The following is a 16,157-nucleotide window of genomic DNA, read 5'->3' as shown; positions in this document are numbered from 1 at the left end:
ACTCTGGACTGAATTAATAATAACTCCCTACTCGAGATGAGAATTATTAGGGTGTATCTGGTACGGGAAGCGATGTCTAAGAAAAGTAGTGATGCAAAATCCTTAGAAATAAAACTGTGGATAATCTGTTGAGACCTACTTTATTTCTGGTGCTCTTTCTTTTGGCTCATGGTTTGGTCACTGTAGGAACAAATTTGTTGGGAATGCAGCTTCTTTCCTCTTTTAGTAAATATTCTATATTAAACATTCAGTCTTTTATATTAACAATCATTGACCTTCAAAGTAATGATTCTCTTAGTCTAAACTATAATTAGAACATTTTGAGCCCCACTCTTTGTGAAACTTTCATGTTCTTGTCCTCATAAGTTTGCAGTTGTAGTGCTTTGTTCTAGGCTTGGGAAATTTTAACTTACTGTTAGGCCGATTATAAAAATCTTTGTAAACCTAACACCGTTCTTTTTTCTTTTCTTTTTCTTGGTTCCCCTTCTTTGGTATGTATTTTGTGGCCTTAAAGTTGTTTAAATTGTTTATTGAAGGTCAAAATCATCTAATATTTTGAAGGCCATTTGCTTGCAGTTGTGATGATAGAGATGAAGTTGTTTTCCTTTTTTAGTGAGAAAAATTAACTAGAATCAAACTCTTTGAACCAAACATATTAGCATAGAGTATATTATTCTTATAGCTCACTCGAAAGATCCGCATACCAAATAGGTGTCATGTTCGGAAGCTTAATAGATTGACTGGTAAAAAATCTTTGAAAGAACTGGGTTGAGTGATTGAAGCGGGGTGCCAATAGGCAAGGTTCTAAAAGATGCTAGGCTCTAGTCGTGCGGCAGGCTGGGGCCTAGGCGGATTAGGCGGATTTCAATAAATTTATTGTATATTGTTTAAATAAACACCTATTTATACTTTAAAAAAAAAAAACATAATTGTATTGGAATACATAAATTGCATAATAAAATGACATATAGATTATAAAGTTTTAGAGCATATTGAAAACATGGGGAACAAGCATATAATGAGTGTTCATCCAAGTATTCAACAAGCCTTTTACATTTTATTGAAAAAATAAAATGCAAAATGAAAGTTATCGATTTTCTGTCAAAGTGGGAGTTGCGACCTAGGCGGACACTTAAGCAGGTCTAGGCGGCCTTTTTCAAACGCCTAGAGGCTAATCGGGGCGGTGCCCAACCTCCTAGCACCTAGGCGGGAATTTTTAGAACAGTGCCAATAGGGATGATTTGCAGAATCTAGGATGCATCATCGTGTTTAATTATTAAAAAACTTCCTCCCTGGTCTGCCGCCAGTTTCTCTTATTGGTGTGGGTAAGGTGGCATTTTCGCGTTGGCCGCCTTGCCGTTAGTGGAAGCAAAAGATGCTCTCAAGACCATAATATGGTATTAGTCCCTAATATATCCAGGCTGGTTGTTGGGTGGATGCTAGGAAAATACTTTGATAATGTTAAAAGCAGCAATAGTTAGCTAGGCATTCCACTTTCGTTGCCTTTTTTTAGGGTTTGTTTATTCTTTCGATCCTCCCAGAAGGGTCTGTTAGTACTGGGGAGAGCCTTATAGGACTATGGAAAATATATTGCCTGTCGCAAAGACTCCCTACTTTTTGTGTATGTGTGTCTTTTGTTTTAAAATAGGGTCCTCTTTGGTCGATCCCCGTTGGTTGAACACCAATTGGTGGTCTCTGTCTGAGATTTAATTCTTTTTAAACACTCCTCATAGGCCATTATAATGGCTCTTTTCACCAATAAGGAGATATTAGGTTGCAAAAGTTTTTATTGATTTGTTTAGCATCTGCCTTTCATGCTTTGTGCAAAGTAGAGTCCTCATTATCTTTAATAATTTCAAAGTTTAATGAGACTTTGCAGGAGGACAGGCGCCATGCTTCTTCCTTCGGCGTTGTGGGATTTCAATTTGGTTTACTTTATGGTCATTTGCTTTGCCTCCTTTATAGTTTATAGTTTGATGTGCAGCATTGGTGATAGGCTCCAATGATATCGGGTGCTTTAGGATTGAGAGCAACCTCCAAATTGATTGATAGATCAAGTATTGGATGCTTGCGTCGGCTACATCCTCTCGAAAACTGGTTTGGTTAGTACATGTTTGTATATTATTTTGATAGCAAATGCATTATATTCTCTCTGTTTGTGGTTGGCAAAGGGAGGGCAAAGTTTTTGGCTTTGGATATTAAAGTCTAAAGATGGTTTTACTTTGTTAATTAGTTTAATTAGTATGTGGTTTCGTGGGGTCCGCTACGTATGACGGAACTAGAGTGTGACGGAGTCATAGTTGATATTATACTTGACAGTGGATCTTTGCGTATTAGACATCTTGCTGGATAGATTGGTTATTATATTTGGATTTGGAAGCCTTTATATTGCGCATTGATGAACTTGGGGAATTAAAGGGAGGGAGGGATGGATATCTCTTGTAGTCTTTTCTGTCTACTGTGTGTCTCTTTCAACAAAATGGTCTATGAAACTTGCTTTTTCTGCACCTGTATTTTACGGGAACGGGAACATATCATGCTTGTACCCAATGGTTTGGCTGCAGTGGAATTGAAATTGCATCAATTTGTTGCGAGAATATGCGAACTTTTTAATCGCATGTACTTTTTTACGTGGGTTTTGAGACTCTTGATCTGAATCACTGATCATACGAGTTGTTCCTCTAAGGGCGAGATTTATAGATTAATAGTCTTAACATCATTATATGTTTTGGAGAAAGAATGTTAGATGCTTGATTGTCAAACGATAAATAGCAACGTGATCATGGTTGGGACACTTGGATTGGTCATCCGGCAGGCCTTTTAAGGGAGGGGGAACCTCAATTTTATTTTTATTTTTTTAATAATAAAAATGAGATTAGTTGTGAAGCGCACATCACATCGAACTTTAACAATCTGAACTGTTTATTTTTCAAGTTGCACCTCAAAGATCATCCTTCAAAATATTAGCTAAATTGGAAATATTCAAGGCATATAATGAAGTTTTAAAAAATTGACGAACAAAGTGTTGAAAGAGACATTGAAATTTTTATCGTGATTATTAGATAGGTAAATGATTTTTTATTGAATTGATTTTTACAAGGATGATCGAGACTTACAATACATGTAGTTCAGATAGTTGAAGTTCGATGTGAAATGGGTTCCATAACCAATTTTCATTTTTTGAATAAAATAAAAATTCATTCCTTTAAAGGGCCTGAGGTCATCCTCATCAGGTTAAATGCTGGGCTCATATCAAGAAGGGGTTGAAATTCTACTTGAATTACCAATCCAGGTCCCTACCATCTTTCACTGCCCACAATTTTACTTTTGGCCCAGAACATAGTTTTGGTATCAACTAGGGTCTTGTGCTGCTATGGTGGGATGTAGGAGAGAGAATTTGGCAGAGTTGCCCCTATTATCGAATGGGATTAAAATAAAAATACTTCGCAAGAGGGGTCATCTCCCAGTTCTGAAAATTCCTAGCTAGAGCCACCTAGGTCTCACTTAGGCAGTAGACGGTTGGCTACTGTGATAATTAATCTATAAGTGTTTGAAATTTAAGAATTGACGTTTAGACATGCTAAGCACCTGTCTAGGTTGCAACTCTTAATTAAATAGAAAACAGATCTTGATTTTAATTTTTCAATAAATTGGAAGAAACGTATTGAATACTTGGATGAACACTCAATATTTGTTTGCTCCCATTATTTCAATATGTTCTAATTTTAATACTTTATTATATGTTATTTTATTTTGCAATTTACGTGTCTTAATACAATTATATATATATTATATTTTTTTTTAAGTATAACTAGATATTTATTGATATATTCTCTATTAAATTATCACAAAAATTGTCTAAGCCCCTCTTATGTCCCACCTAGCCACCGAGGCACCAGCATCTTTTAGAATTTTTATGGAGTTTTATGTCAAGAAATGCACGGAAACGAGTCGGTGGTGGCATGTGCACTGAGACGCAGAGAAACATAAGGCCTCTGTGGTCCGCAAATATGTTGGGCGATTTGGAGTCCACGTGTAAAACTTCAGATTTGGTCTCAGAATCCGCCGGAAAAACAAGGGTACTTTGGAGGTTTCCTAACTATTCTAATCTGAATTGGCAGATTTAACGTAGTACGAAAAGCAGATCATGGGCTGAGGCTCACCAAACAACGTTAAAGAAACCCAGATTTATAAAATTATTGTGTTTTTTGTATAATTAAAAATGTATTTTGTGCAGGCGAAAAATGTGGCGGCGAACCTCCCGAGTCCCAGCGGGCCAGCACACAACCACAAACAGAGCCGTCGAATCAAGGGTTGAAATTTGAAGCGACTGATTCAATTTAATTTAGTTGGGTTTAAGTTTAAACAAATCAGAACAAATTGTTACCCACGAATTTGTTTGAGATTGTGGATGATAGTTGTATAATTAGACATGTTGGAGTTGATGCGTTCCAGCTGCTTTTGCCTACTCTATGGACTTTGGCTTTCATTTTCACATGGTAAATGAGTTCAACAATATTTTCCAATGTGACAACCGGCTGTTTCTTGGTGTGCATCGGTTTCACGACAAATTTTCTATGTGACCGTGACATTACATGTTGCTAGTATTTGCGAAAATCGAAGGAGGCCATTGGGAGAACCTTGTTTGGTAAAAAGCCTCCGAGGAAAAAAAGTACCATTTTCCTAACAACTACAAAATTTAGTTGATCATATGAGGTCTTTGCCGATTTCTCACAACAAGGGAGAAAATTAGCGAATTATAAAAGTTTAAGGACGATAATTGGTTAGAGTTAACGTTCAACAAAAAAATTGACAACTCCTTGCAAATTTGATGGAAAATCGACAAATACTAAATTAACATTATTTAGAAGCCACATATGACCATCTTCTGACCAGCAAAATAACCCTCTCGCTCACACTGTAAAGCAAGCAAAGCTATGTGCCACCAAGATATACACTCTTTTGGCATAAAACTAATGATATTTCCAATTAATGGCGGTTTACCGCAGTGTCGGAAAACAACCACACCTATGCATCCTGGTGCAAGTTCAATCCCTTCTAATTCTCCTCTCCTAACAAACCAACCATTTAATCCACTAACTTTATCGTTCTACTCAATGATATTTACAAAAGCCTTTAACAATATAATCTCGAATATCATATACCAATGTACCAATGTAAAATTTCAATACAACCTTAAGCACATACAACTCCATCACAAATACTAATAATTACTCATTAGGCGCAAACATATCGATACACCCATATTATAACACGAGATAAACAACACAATAATACCATATAATTGTCAAATTTAAAACTTTATCATGTTTCATGAGAACAATAAATATTTTGTGTTGGAACAAATATATCTTCAAACACATGCTCGTTGCCCTGAATGAATACATTGAACAGAAAATGTATGGTCGTTGATGGGATCTTCTTGGATCTTCAAACGTCAAGTTGGTTCGGAAAATCAACAAAAACAAAAGGCTTGGATTCGTGATTGTGATTTTGATTTGGAGGTGGGATATGCTTCCAAGTGTGGGTTTCATTCTTGAACTGACATAAATTCATTTTTTATAATTTAACCTTTTCAATTTTTAGATTGTGTATGGCACAAAACCCTTATTATGTGCACTGAATAAATCATCAAATATTATTATTATTCTACGTGTTATATACATGAGTGGGCAATATTATTGATATGTTTTCACATTTATGGTACACCAACAACCAATTATGAATAACATAATAAATAACAATTGAAAGAATTCAATAAGGTCGAGTAACATTTTTCAAGATGAATAATATATAAAAAAAAATATTCCATTTGAAATCTTTACAAGGACAGAAATGGTCCTTAGTTTGGGTATGCTTAACCATGGTTAACAAACTGACCTAGACCCTTAACCCAGTGAACTTTCCACATACTATATATTCAAATCAACCCACATTCCATCTTCATGACAAATGTCCATTTCTAGGTAACTCTACTGGCTTTTAGAATTCCCCCACTTAACTTCAAATAGTTATGAAACTCTTCATGCTAGCCACCCTTTCAATCATAGTCTTTTGGTTTGGAGCTACGACGTCGTACTCAAACTCTCTCACTCTCACTCTCTTCCTCCTCTCATTCTTCAACCTTTTCCTCATCTCCCTGGGCCACTGGCTCGTTCCCGGCGGCTTTGCATGGTCATGTTACAGTCATGACCAAAACTCTCAAAACGGGTCAAGCCTTCGAGGACCAGCTGGGTGGCCTATAATAGGGTTCCTACCCCATCAAATGGGTTCTCTTGCCCATCAAAAACTCTCCAGTATGGCAACATCCCTCAAGGCAACCAAACTCATGGCATTCAGCTTAGGCACTACGCGTGTCGTCATCAGCAGCCATCCGGACACTGCTAGGCAAATCCTCGGAGGCTCGTCGTTTTCCGACCGCCCGATCAAGCACTCAGCTAAGTTGCTAATGTTTGAACGCGCCATAGGGTTTGCTCCTTCAGGAACATATTGGCGCCACCTGCGCAGGATAGCAGCTGTGCATATGTTTTCACCGAGGAGAATCGGAGGCCTAGAAACCCTAAGGCAACAGGTGGCTGATGAAATGGTGGTGAAAATTTGGGATGAGATGAAGGAAAATAGGGTTGTGGGATTGAAAGCAATATTGCAGAAGGGTTCTTTGGATAACATAATCCAGAGTGTATTTGGCACTAATTATTTAGGTTCAGAGAAGGAGGTTAGCACCAATCGAACGCTAATGTTGCTAGTTCAAGAGGGGTACGACTTGATTTATAGGTTTAATTTGGAGGATTATTTTCCCTTGAGGTTTTTGGACTTTTATGGTGTGAAGAGGAAGTGTCACAAATTGGCGGCTGAGGTGAAGTCTGTGGTGGGGCTAATTGTGAGGGAAAGAAAAAGAGCAGGAGATTTCGGTGGCGGCAGTGACTTTCTCAGTGCTTTGCTAGCTTTGCCGGAAGAAGATAAACTAAGTGATTCAGACACGGTGGCTGTTTTATGGGTGAGCAATCAAAAAACTGTCTTAATTTTAAATTGTTCCTAATATAATTCACTATATTTTCTCAATATATATGCAACTATTTATATATATATATACACACTTTATATAATGTTGTATGCATCATATAATATTGATGACATCTTCAATAAACACAAATTCATAAAATTAGATATATAAAAAATGTATATGACATTTATATAAGTGAATAACTATCAACTGTTGATATGCATACACTAAAACTTATTAACTTTCAAATTAACGATTATCTATATGCATGTGAATAATTGTTGGGTTTTTTTTTCCTTTCAAAATGTGAAAAATTGTTGTTAAGTGACAGATCAATAATTATGGGGGATAATTTTCCCTATAGATCGGACGACTTTATGAAAAGTGAGAATCCAAAATCCTGCTGACTTAATCGAGTCAAATTTTAGCAGCAAAAGCTATTTAGTCATGATTGGTGACATAATAACACCATACCCTAGCTAGATAACTTGGCAAGATTCTAAATTATATTATTGTTTTATTTAGAGTCGGTTTTTCTTGAATATGTTTGTCTCAACATTGATACATATTTGACCATTAAATTTGATTCAATAGTCTTTTATCACTTATTTTTAATTATTGAATCAAATATATATATATATATATGTCAACATTAAATGTTTGTAAATAATCAAGAAGATTGATTTAGATTCCGTTACCATCAAGTTCAAATAAAAAATGAACCCGATAATATGATGGGAAACCTTTCACAAATTATTTACTATGATTAAATCATATTCCGTACGAGTTTTATCTGACAATATGACCTATCTCTCTTTAATGCTCGACACGTTGATCTCCTTTCTATATTCTTGGTGGAACATACACATGCATAGTAATAATATTAGGTTAAATTAATATAATTAAGATTTGTTTCCCTAATAGTTTTGATCTGCTAGCTCCTAGTACAACCATAAGATTTTATGTGCATAAATTAACGAAGCCTATTGTCTTTTGGTTTTGTGACATTGTCCAGGAAATGATATTTAGAGGGACAGACACGGTTGCAATACTTCTTGAATGGATTATGGCAAGGATAGTCTTACACCAAGACATCCAAGCCAAAGCACAACAAGAACTTGACACACACGTGGGGAACAAGAGGCACGTGCGAGACTCCGACCTTCCGAACCTGCCGTATCTACAAGCCATAGTCAAGGAAGTTCTCCGAATGCACCCTCCGGGCCCATTGCTATCATGGGCCCGTCTCGCGGTCCATGATGTCCACGTGGACAAAGTTTTCATCCCAGCTGGCACAACTGCGATGGTCAACATGTGGGCCATAACCCACGACCCATCCATCTGGAAGGACCCAATGGTGTTTAGGCCTGAAAGGTTTATTGAGGAGGACGTGTCAATAATGGGCTCGGATCTCAGGCTTGCACCATTTGGGTCGGGCCGGAGAGTATGCCCGGGTAAAGCGTTGGGTTTAGCTACAGTGCACTTGTGGCTTGCTAGGTTTTTGCACCAATTCAGATGGTTACCGGCAGAGCCTGTTGACCTTTCGGAGTGTTTGAAGCTCTCTCTCGAAATGAAAAAACCACTCACATGCCACGTTGTCCAACGCAGTGCATTATGAACTAAAGTAGCTAGCTAAGCTAGTGGTTATGAATAATTAGGGAAAATATATATGCATTGCACTGATTAAAAATTGTAGAATGGTGTGAGTAGTGTTGGAAGTAGGTAGGGCGTGGTTTGCATAGTGTATCTGGGGCCAGTAAAATGGGGTATTAGGAAAGGACTCTCAAACCCAACATAAAAAAGTAAGTAAGTAAATCTTGGCTCATGAACATTGTAAAATAATGTTTTGACTATTTATAAAAGCTTGTGGATTGAACTTTTGCATAAATGTTCAACATGTTACTTTATTACAGACTATATGTTTTCTTTTATGTTCTCTTTTTCTTTATAAAAAGAGGACTAGTTGGTGATTTTTTTGTGACATTCTATCTTTTTAGGATTGAAAAAATTAAGAAATACATTTTTACCTCTTCCTGTTTAACATCATTTGATTAATACATTTTTGCCTCTTCCTGTTTAACATCATTTGATTTACCTGCACCGGGACTCAAATCAAGACGTGCTAGCCGCCTATATATTCATAGCGCTTTATAAAATTTTCTTTTCTGAAAGACTGAAAAACATGGTAATTGGAACATATCCACACGTCAGTATCGTTGGTTTTTACTTTAGAATTTTAGTCTATGTCAATAAACAACTTTAATTTGACATAAGTTCACAAATATTTTATGTCACCACAACAGTCAATTGTAATTAAGTATCAATTTTACTACAAACCGTAAATTGAATATGAGATTACTTTCTCCAACCAAGTATTAAAGACACTACCGTTAAACTTCTATAAATTAATAGCACTGTAATAAAAAATCTATTAATTTAGAATCGAACTATTAATTTATCGAATAATTAATAACTTATTAATTTATCGAGGTTTTCCTTATTTTTTAAAATATTTGTACATTGTATTTGTTTCATGTTTTACGAACTAACAATTCTAGATATTCGTTTAACCAAGTAAAATTCATGAATCTACTTAATTGTTCCAAAAATAAATGTACATTGTTTAATGTATACATCCACATCATTTGATTTACAAAATTTGGTTTAGAAATTTAGCATTACCCTTTCATTTTATGAAAATTTAACCAAACAAAAACTCTATTTAAATAAACAAAAGTCATAGTAACACAACATATCATACATACAACAGTAGCGATTGACTTCTCATATCAAAACTGTAAATAAATAAAAAAATTATTAATTTATATATTACATGAGACCTATATAAATTTGTTATAATATATTATCTTATAAATTTAACGAATTAATCAGCAGGTTAAGCAAGTTAAGGAAAGAAACCGAATCTTGGTTTTTAAAGATTAGTTACATGATTAACAATCACACATGACATTGACCACCATGTCCACTAACCATTGTTAAATTAATTAAGTCCGGGTAGGTACGTGCGTAATCCATATGTAGATGATACGATCTAAACTGTAAATCCATGCATGGCTTTGGTTCAGTAGTCTTGTCATTTCGATTCTAATTAATTATAATTAAACTTTATGTGAAAGATCACGAATCTTTACTTTCACCTAATTATATCTCACCAAAACTTAAAGTCGAATAACTAGTTATAGTTTCCACTTAATTGAACCTCCTCCTTAATTAATTAATTAATTTACCTTCTAATCGAGCCACCTTGCAAATTCTCTTTTGGTGTAAATTGAATTCAAAAACAGATTACATCAAAATCGTTTTCAAAACAGCTTATAGTGGAGTCGAGAAAGAGTCTTTAAAATCCATCAACCTAAAAAGGAAGGAACAGCTAGTGATGAGTTTTTGAGTTGTCCTCGTAGCAAATTATTATCCACCAACATCTGCATCAATACAATCTTAATTTAGTGTGACTCATTATATTGTTGTATAGACAAAAATACCGAACATGCTCGTTTTGCTTGTCCTTATCAATAGCAATTGGAAACAACAGTCCACCTAGTGACATTGTTGGAATTCTCACATTTATATATATTTTGATTGTGGGGTTTTTTTTTTCCCGAAAAAGGAGACCAGTTGGTGGCTGGCATCCATCATTCTGGTGGCTGGCATCCATCAGCTTTCCTCTGGCCACTATTGTGTGATTAACTAGAGTTAGAAATCGAATTTAGGACATGCTATGATTGTAAGGTTGTCAATAATATTGTTAAACAAACATATTTTGTTAATTAATCACGCATAAAACTACTTTTATATAACATAAAACTACTTCGAATAATGTAAAAAGTCTCACATCGTAAACATGACAGAATAAAGTACAACTTAAACTGAGTGTTTCAACTTCTATTTGAACTGAGATTATTTTTTGTTATAAAAGCATCATGCATGTGTTTGGTTAGCATGGGATTAAGGAACAATATTTGATGTGTGACCAATTAGTAGTTGGTCGTTGGCCCTCTTCTATGAAATCTTGACAATTATTAGTTAAAATCATGCCTATGATTTTAATTATGGAAATAATTTAGTGGAATTTACATGATTATAAAGAAAATATATAGGTTTGTGTCACCATCTCAAATCTTAGCCCCAAAGGCATTCTATTTTTGCTAATTAATCAACCCTTAATTAGTCTACTTTGTTTCGTACGGATTGATGACTAAAGATTGTAAACCACTAGCTGATCAAAACAAAAATGTCTCTTCTTTCTATGATGAGAGAGAGAGAGAGAGAGAGAGAGAGATTCGGAGTCCCACGAAAACTTGCTGTAATTAGTCATTAGGGTTTTCAAGTGGGATGCATTTTGTTGATGGATATAGATGGATGGATCATGCAGAGAATATGTCTTGTGGACCAACCCATATTCCTTAAACTTGTACATAATGGTAAAGATATTTCAAGGCATGTCCCAAAGTTTTGGCTTTTTAAGATCCAAATCTTTAGCTTTTGTTTAAAGCCGAATCGCTTTAGCCCACGTTTGCTTTCCCACACATTGCATATAACTTAAAATTGCCATATGTTGATGCTCCACAAATTCAATTGGGACCCCCCCCCCCCCCCCCCCCCCCCCCCCCCCAATACATGTCATGTTTGTTCAAGTTCTTATGTTTTTCATTTTTCATTAAGCTTCTTCGACACGTTGATATTGCTAAATTGGCTCAATGTTTGAAGGTGTCTCTACATGTAGTAGAGTAACATATTTCTTACTTTCTCATATACTTTTAGGGTTGTAACTTGAAGTACTCGTCAGCAATTTTAAGCACAACAACTTATCTTCTTTGTGATTTCTTAACAGTGAGAATGCCAGTAAGATTTTGAGTATGTCAACTCACAAGAAGATGAGACTCAAACGTCATAGGTTTCAACCCTGCCAGTGAATTGCCCTATGCGACAACCATTATCTAGCAATATTTGAGATGTGTACGCATATGCTTAAAATACTCTCTTATTGATCCATTCATAAATGTAAATAAACTATAGAAGAATACTGAACTCAGAAGTTTACTTAACATAGTTATATTAGTCAAGTTGATTTCCAATGTGTAAGGAACTAACTAAGGATATGTATATCTAAGGGGTAGGCAACCATGCATGCGCGCATTCCAGTAAAGTTTAGTGTAAAGGAGCAATATGATCTTAATATATATATATATATATATGATGGAGCAGATTTACGTCACTATTTTTTTCACACAATTTTTGACACACGTTTTCGTGAAATGTTTTTTTTTTTTTTTTTTTCCGCAAGTGAACTACAAGCTACTTATGTATACAATAACTTGCTTGGCTATATTGATTCATTCCATAAAAGGAACTAATTAATAATTTGGACATTAATTGAGAGGTTTTTCTAAGTTGTGATTAAGCGAGGAGTACTTAATTCGTTTCTAAATTAGATGATGATCACTTGCAATTGTAGCATTTGGGTGCGTACGTGGGGTTGTTTTTCTTCCATTAACAGAACAGAAAGACAACAATAATTGAACAAAAAATTCATTAATTCTCTGCATGCAAATGAGGGATAATGGTTTATACCTCAGGGTAGTGCTTTCACAGTCCCCCCAAAATACCATATAACATTGTAATTTATATACATGAAACAGATCTGTGACACCATTTTTTTATACAAGTTTTGGCACGTATTTTTGTGGGATCTGCTTCGTAATGTATTTAATGATCCAAACCATTTATCTTTTAGGTCTTCCTTCAAATATTATGTCTATAAAAAATACCCAAATATGAAATCATATGATCGTTGGACTAAGAGTTTGGGGTTTCTTTGTAGAATTATATTCATTATTTTCTTCATTACAAATGTATGTCTTAATGATTTTGAATTTGTCTAATTTTTATGCAAGGAGGATCTATGATTTCAAATAGTTGAAATACACATAGTGAACCTCACAAAAACGTGTCAAAAGTTGTGTAACAAAGTGTCACAAATCTACCCAACATATATACATACAGTAAAAATACTTCAAATAACACTACTAAATTCTACACATGTTAGTCACCTTAGTGTGTTAGTGCCTTGTTTGGTGGCCTAGATAATATGAATTAGACTTTGAGTACAGTACATAGTTGGATGAGACTTTGAGTACAATATATATTGAATTAGACCCCAGTTGGATTTCGACCCAAGGTTCGTGCCCTAATTCGAAATATATTTAGGCCGACTAAATAGCGGCCTTGCCACTCGACCAATTTAATTGGACTTGCCATCCTGTGTATTGAACGAACTCTAACTCTTTCATTCATAATTTTTAAAATCAAAACGAATCATATCTCTTCAAAATACCAATCAGTTAACAACTGTTCGATTTAATATTGAACAGATGAGGTTTAACAGGATATGAGATTTCATAGAGTTGGATTCCCTCTCAACCCACGACCAATATAAAGCTCACTTTTCTCAAATGTAATCTTAAATTTAAATTTGATAACTTTAACGAAAATCTCTTAGTATTGTTCATTTTAACGAAAAACAACATTGTTATACTAAAAAATCAATCCTGGTACTTTTCACTTTACCATTTATTTTGTCTTTATCGTTAAAACTCAAAATTTTCAAACTCTTTTCATTAGTTTTCTTTTTAAATTTACATGTCTAAAATTTGGACAGGTTTAAAAATCCATAAAATTAATACAAAAAAAGAAAATACAAAACCCCAAATCCAATATCATTTTGGGCCTTAACTCTAAAGTTGAGCCCAAATACGAAGTGGGGCCGCCGTTTGATGGGCCCCTTCAGTTGCACGTCGTGGCAAACACGTGGAAAACATCAATTTAATATGAGGGTAGGTGGAGCTTCCGTAGTCCTCCCAAAAGATGAGGTTCAACTTTCAAAATTTTAAAGAGATTCTCTCAACGAGGTACTTTATAAAACAATATTTTACGCAACAGGCCTCTAACTTTTTAATTCTCAACAAGTCGCCCAAACAAAATGCAGCTGAATTGTATTAAAGCTTTGGATATTTTTCCTTCTTCTCTTTTTGGCCAATTGGTCACAAACATACAATCCTTGCTCAGTTGAGCGAACTATATAATATGTTCTTTATTTTATACAAGGATATATTTACACAATGGATAAGAACTTTATTGGCAATATCAATTTAACTTTATTTTTTTGGAATATAGATCCATTCAATTTTTTTCGTGTTTATAAACTACGACTAAATTAATAATTTTTTTTTTATAATTAAATCAATAATGTTAAATGGTGTGGTTTGATTTAGTTTGAGTCAAGGATGGAGCTAGAAATTTATATAGGGCTGAACTAATTTAGTGACCATTGTTGGGGTATTAGACTTAATTTTCCGTAACATTCTTACTTGAACACCAAAAGTTTTGGTCGTTTTAAACTTAGGGTGTACTATAGACTCTAGTTGGCTCCACCCTTGGTTTGAGCTAAAATGAGCAGATAAATCAAACTAATATTGGATGGTTTAATTGTGTGCTATGCCACATATGAAAAATACATCTGAAAAAGAAGTAACCACCCAATTAGCAACTGACCTTGGATATTACATGGTCAATTGCTACTTTCGCAAGTTAGCAGATTGGGTCATGCAATATTTTATTCAAAATCATTGTTTAATAAAGAGTATGAAAATATAATTTGGATCTCATAAGATAAGATAAAGTTAAGATATTAATACTCGCAGTGAAAAATAAAATTTGAGGACTTGAAAATTTGAGGCCTACCTAGCTTTTTTCATATGATTTTTAAGGTTGATTTCATCTCTCATGTTTTGCTTCATTATCTTGTTTTGTTTGATTTCCTTTTTAAGTGCACTAAAATAATATTTTAAACTAATGATCTAGGCATGAGTTTTATAGATCAGTTGGTTAGAGTATTCATCTACAGTTCATGACTAATTGGTCCATGGACACCTGATTTCCAATTAATTATAAGAGGTTTGATGTTTGATTCACACTAATGAAGACAATATGTATTTTCTATTCGTTTGATAGGAACACAAGAGTGAGAGGGCAAACTAGATTGAAATGGAGTAAAAAAACGTTATGATGAAGCTGATGAAGGTTGAAAGGGAGAGGAAAGTAGAGGTTTGGTGAAGTGCCTAATTTGATATCTTAACGTTTCCAGTAAGCTAGATCTAGTAGCTCCACCCGTCCGCAATACATGGAAGGATTGGGGTGGCTGATCAGGAATCGGTTGAAAAATCCCAATTACCAAGGAGCTAATTCATTCAGAACTCAGTTGACTGCTTCTATAGATAAGGCAAAGTGTCATTGGCTCAACGTTATAGAACATAGGGCTTCGACGATACTACAGTTCAGCTCCCTCATGAATTTGTCTTGAATCGGGATCTTTTGGCTCAACTTAATCCCAATTTTGCTGAAGGAGCAACTCCATTTTTCAACTTGAATTGGTCAAAATTTATAATGAGTTCGATATTAAGATTGTATCATATTGTTACTTTTTAGTTGTTGACAAGCCGTTATAAAAATATATTTCTAAATATTACATCTCTTGACACGAAAACATATTTCTTTTATCTTGTTTCATACAAGACTTTACTTATTAATAATGATTAGTATTAAAACTCATTACTCCTAATTCATATTAAACTTGTTTTAACAAGCGAAGACGAAAAATGGAAAAACGAATATAAAATCTCCAATGCAAAGATAAATATTCTTAAGCAACTGAACGACAATGCAAAATGAATGTTAGAAAGTGACCAAATGCAATTAAAAGACCACAAAAAGACAGGGGCCATGGTGGAATATCCAAAAGTCAAGCGTAAAGTTTACAAATTCCGAAAACTGACGTACCTCTGTAAATGAAATTAAGACAAATACCTGGAAAACGATAATACTATATGTCTCCATCTTCGAAATTTCAGCAAGAAAAGCATAAAATAAAAAAAAATATATCTTCCCCACGTGCACGTCCCTCACTACACACCAAAACGAACATACAACCTACATCTTCACCGTTCAAACCCACAAACCCGCCACGCGTCAATCATCCAACAGAGAGTACGTCCCGCACCCGCACCGATGAGTACCGAACCTTCCCCTGTGCACCCCATAAGAAAGTCCTCGACCG

General features: G+C 34.8%; 1 protein-coding gene across 1 annotated transcript; it reads left to right on the top strand.

The window, feature by feature from the left end:
• Positions 1–6,028: 6,028 nt before the first annotated feature.
• Positions 6,029–8,810, top strand: LOC137736432 (cytochrome P450 78A5-like). The gene is made up of 2 exons (XM_068475699.1): positions 6,029–7,018; positions 8,040–8,810. Exons 1-2 carry the CDS (start codon positions 6,035–6,037, stop codon positions 8,640–8,642), a joined length of 1,587 nt encoding a protein of 528 aa, XP_068331800.1. The 5' UTR covers positions 6,029–6,034; the 3' UTR covers positions 8,643–8,810.
• The last annotated feature ends 7,347 nt before the right edge of the window (positions 8,811–16,157 follow it).

This window comes from Pyrus communis, chromosome 6 (assembly GCF_963583255.1).
Source record: "Pyrus communis chromosome 6, drPyrComm1.1, whole genome shotgun sequence".
Classification (NCBI taxonomy): Eukaryota; Viridiplantae; Streptophyta; class Magnoliopsida; order Rosales; family Rosaceae; genus Pyrus; species Pyrus communis.
The sequence above is the reverse complement of the archived record's forward strand: the minus strand, read 5'-3'. Positions and strand labels throughout refer to the sequence as shown.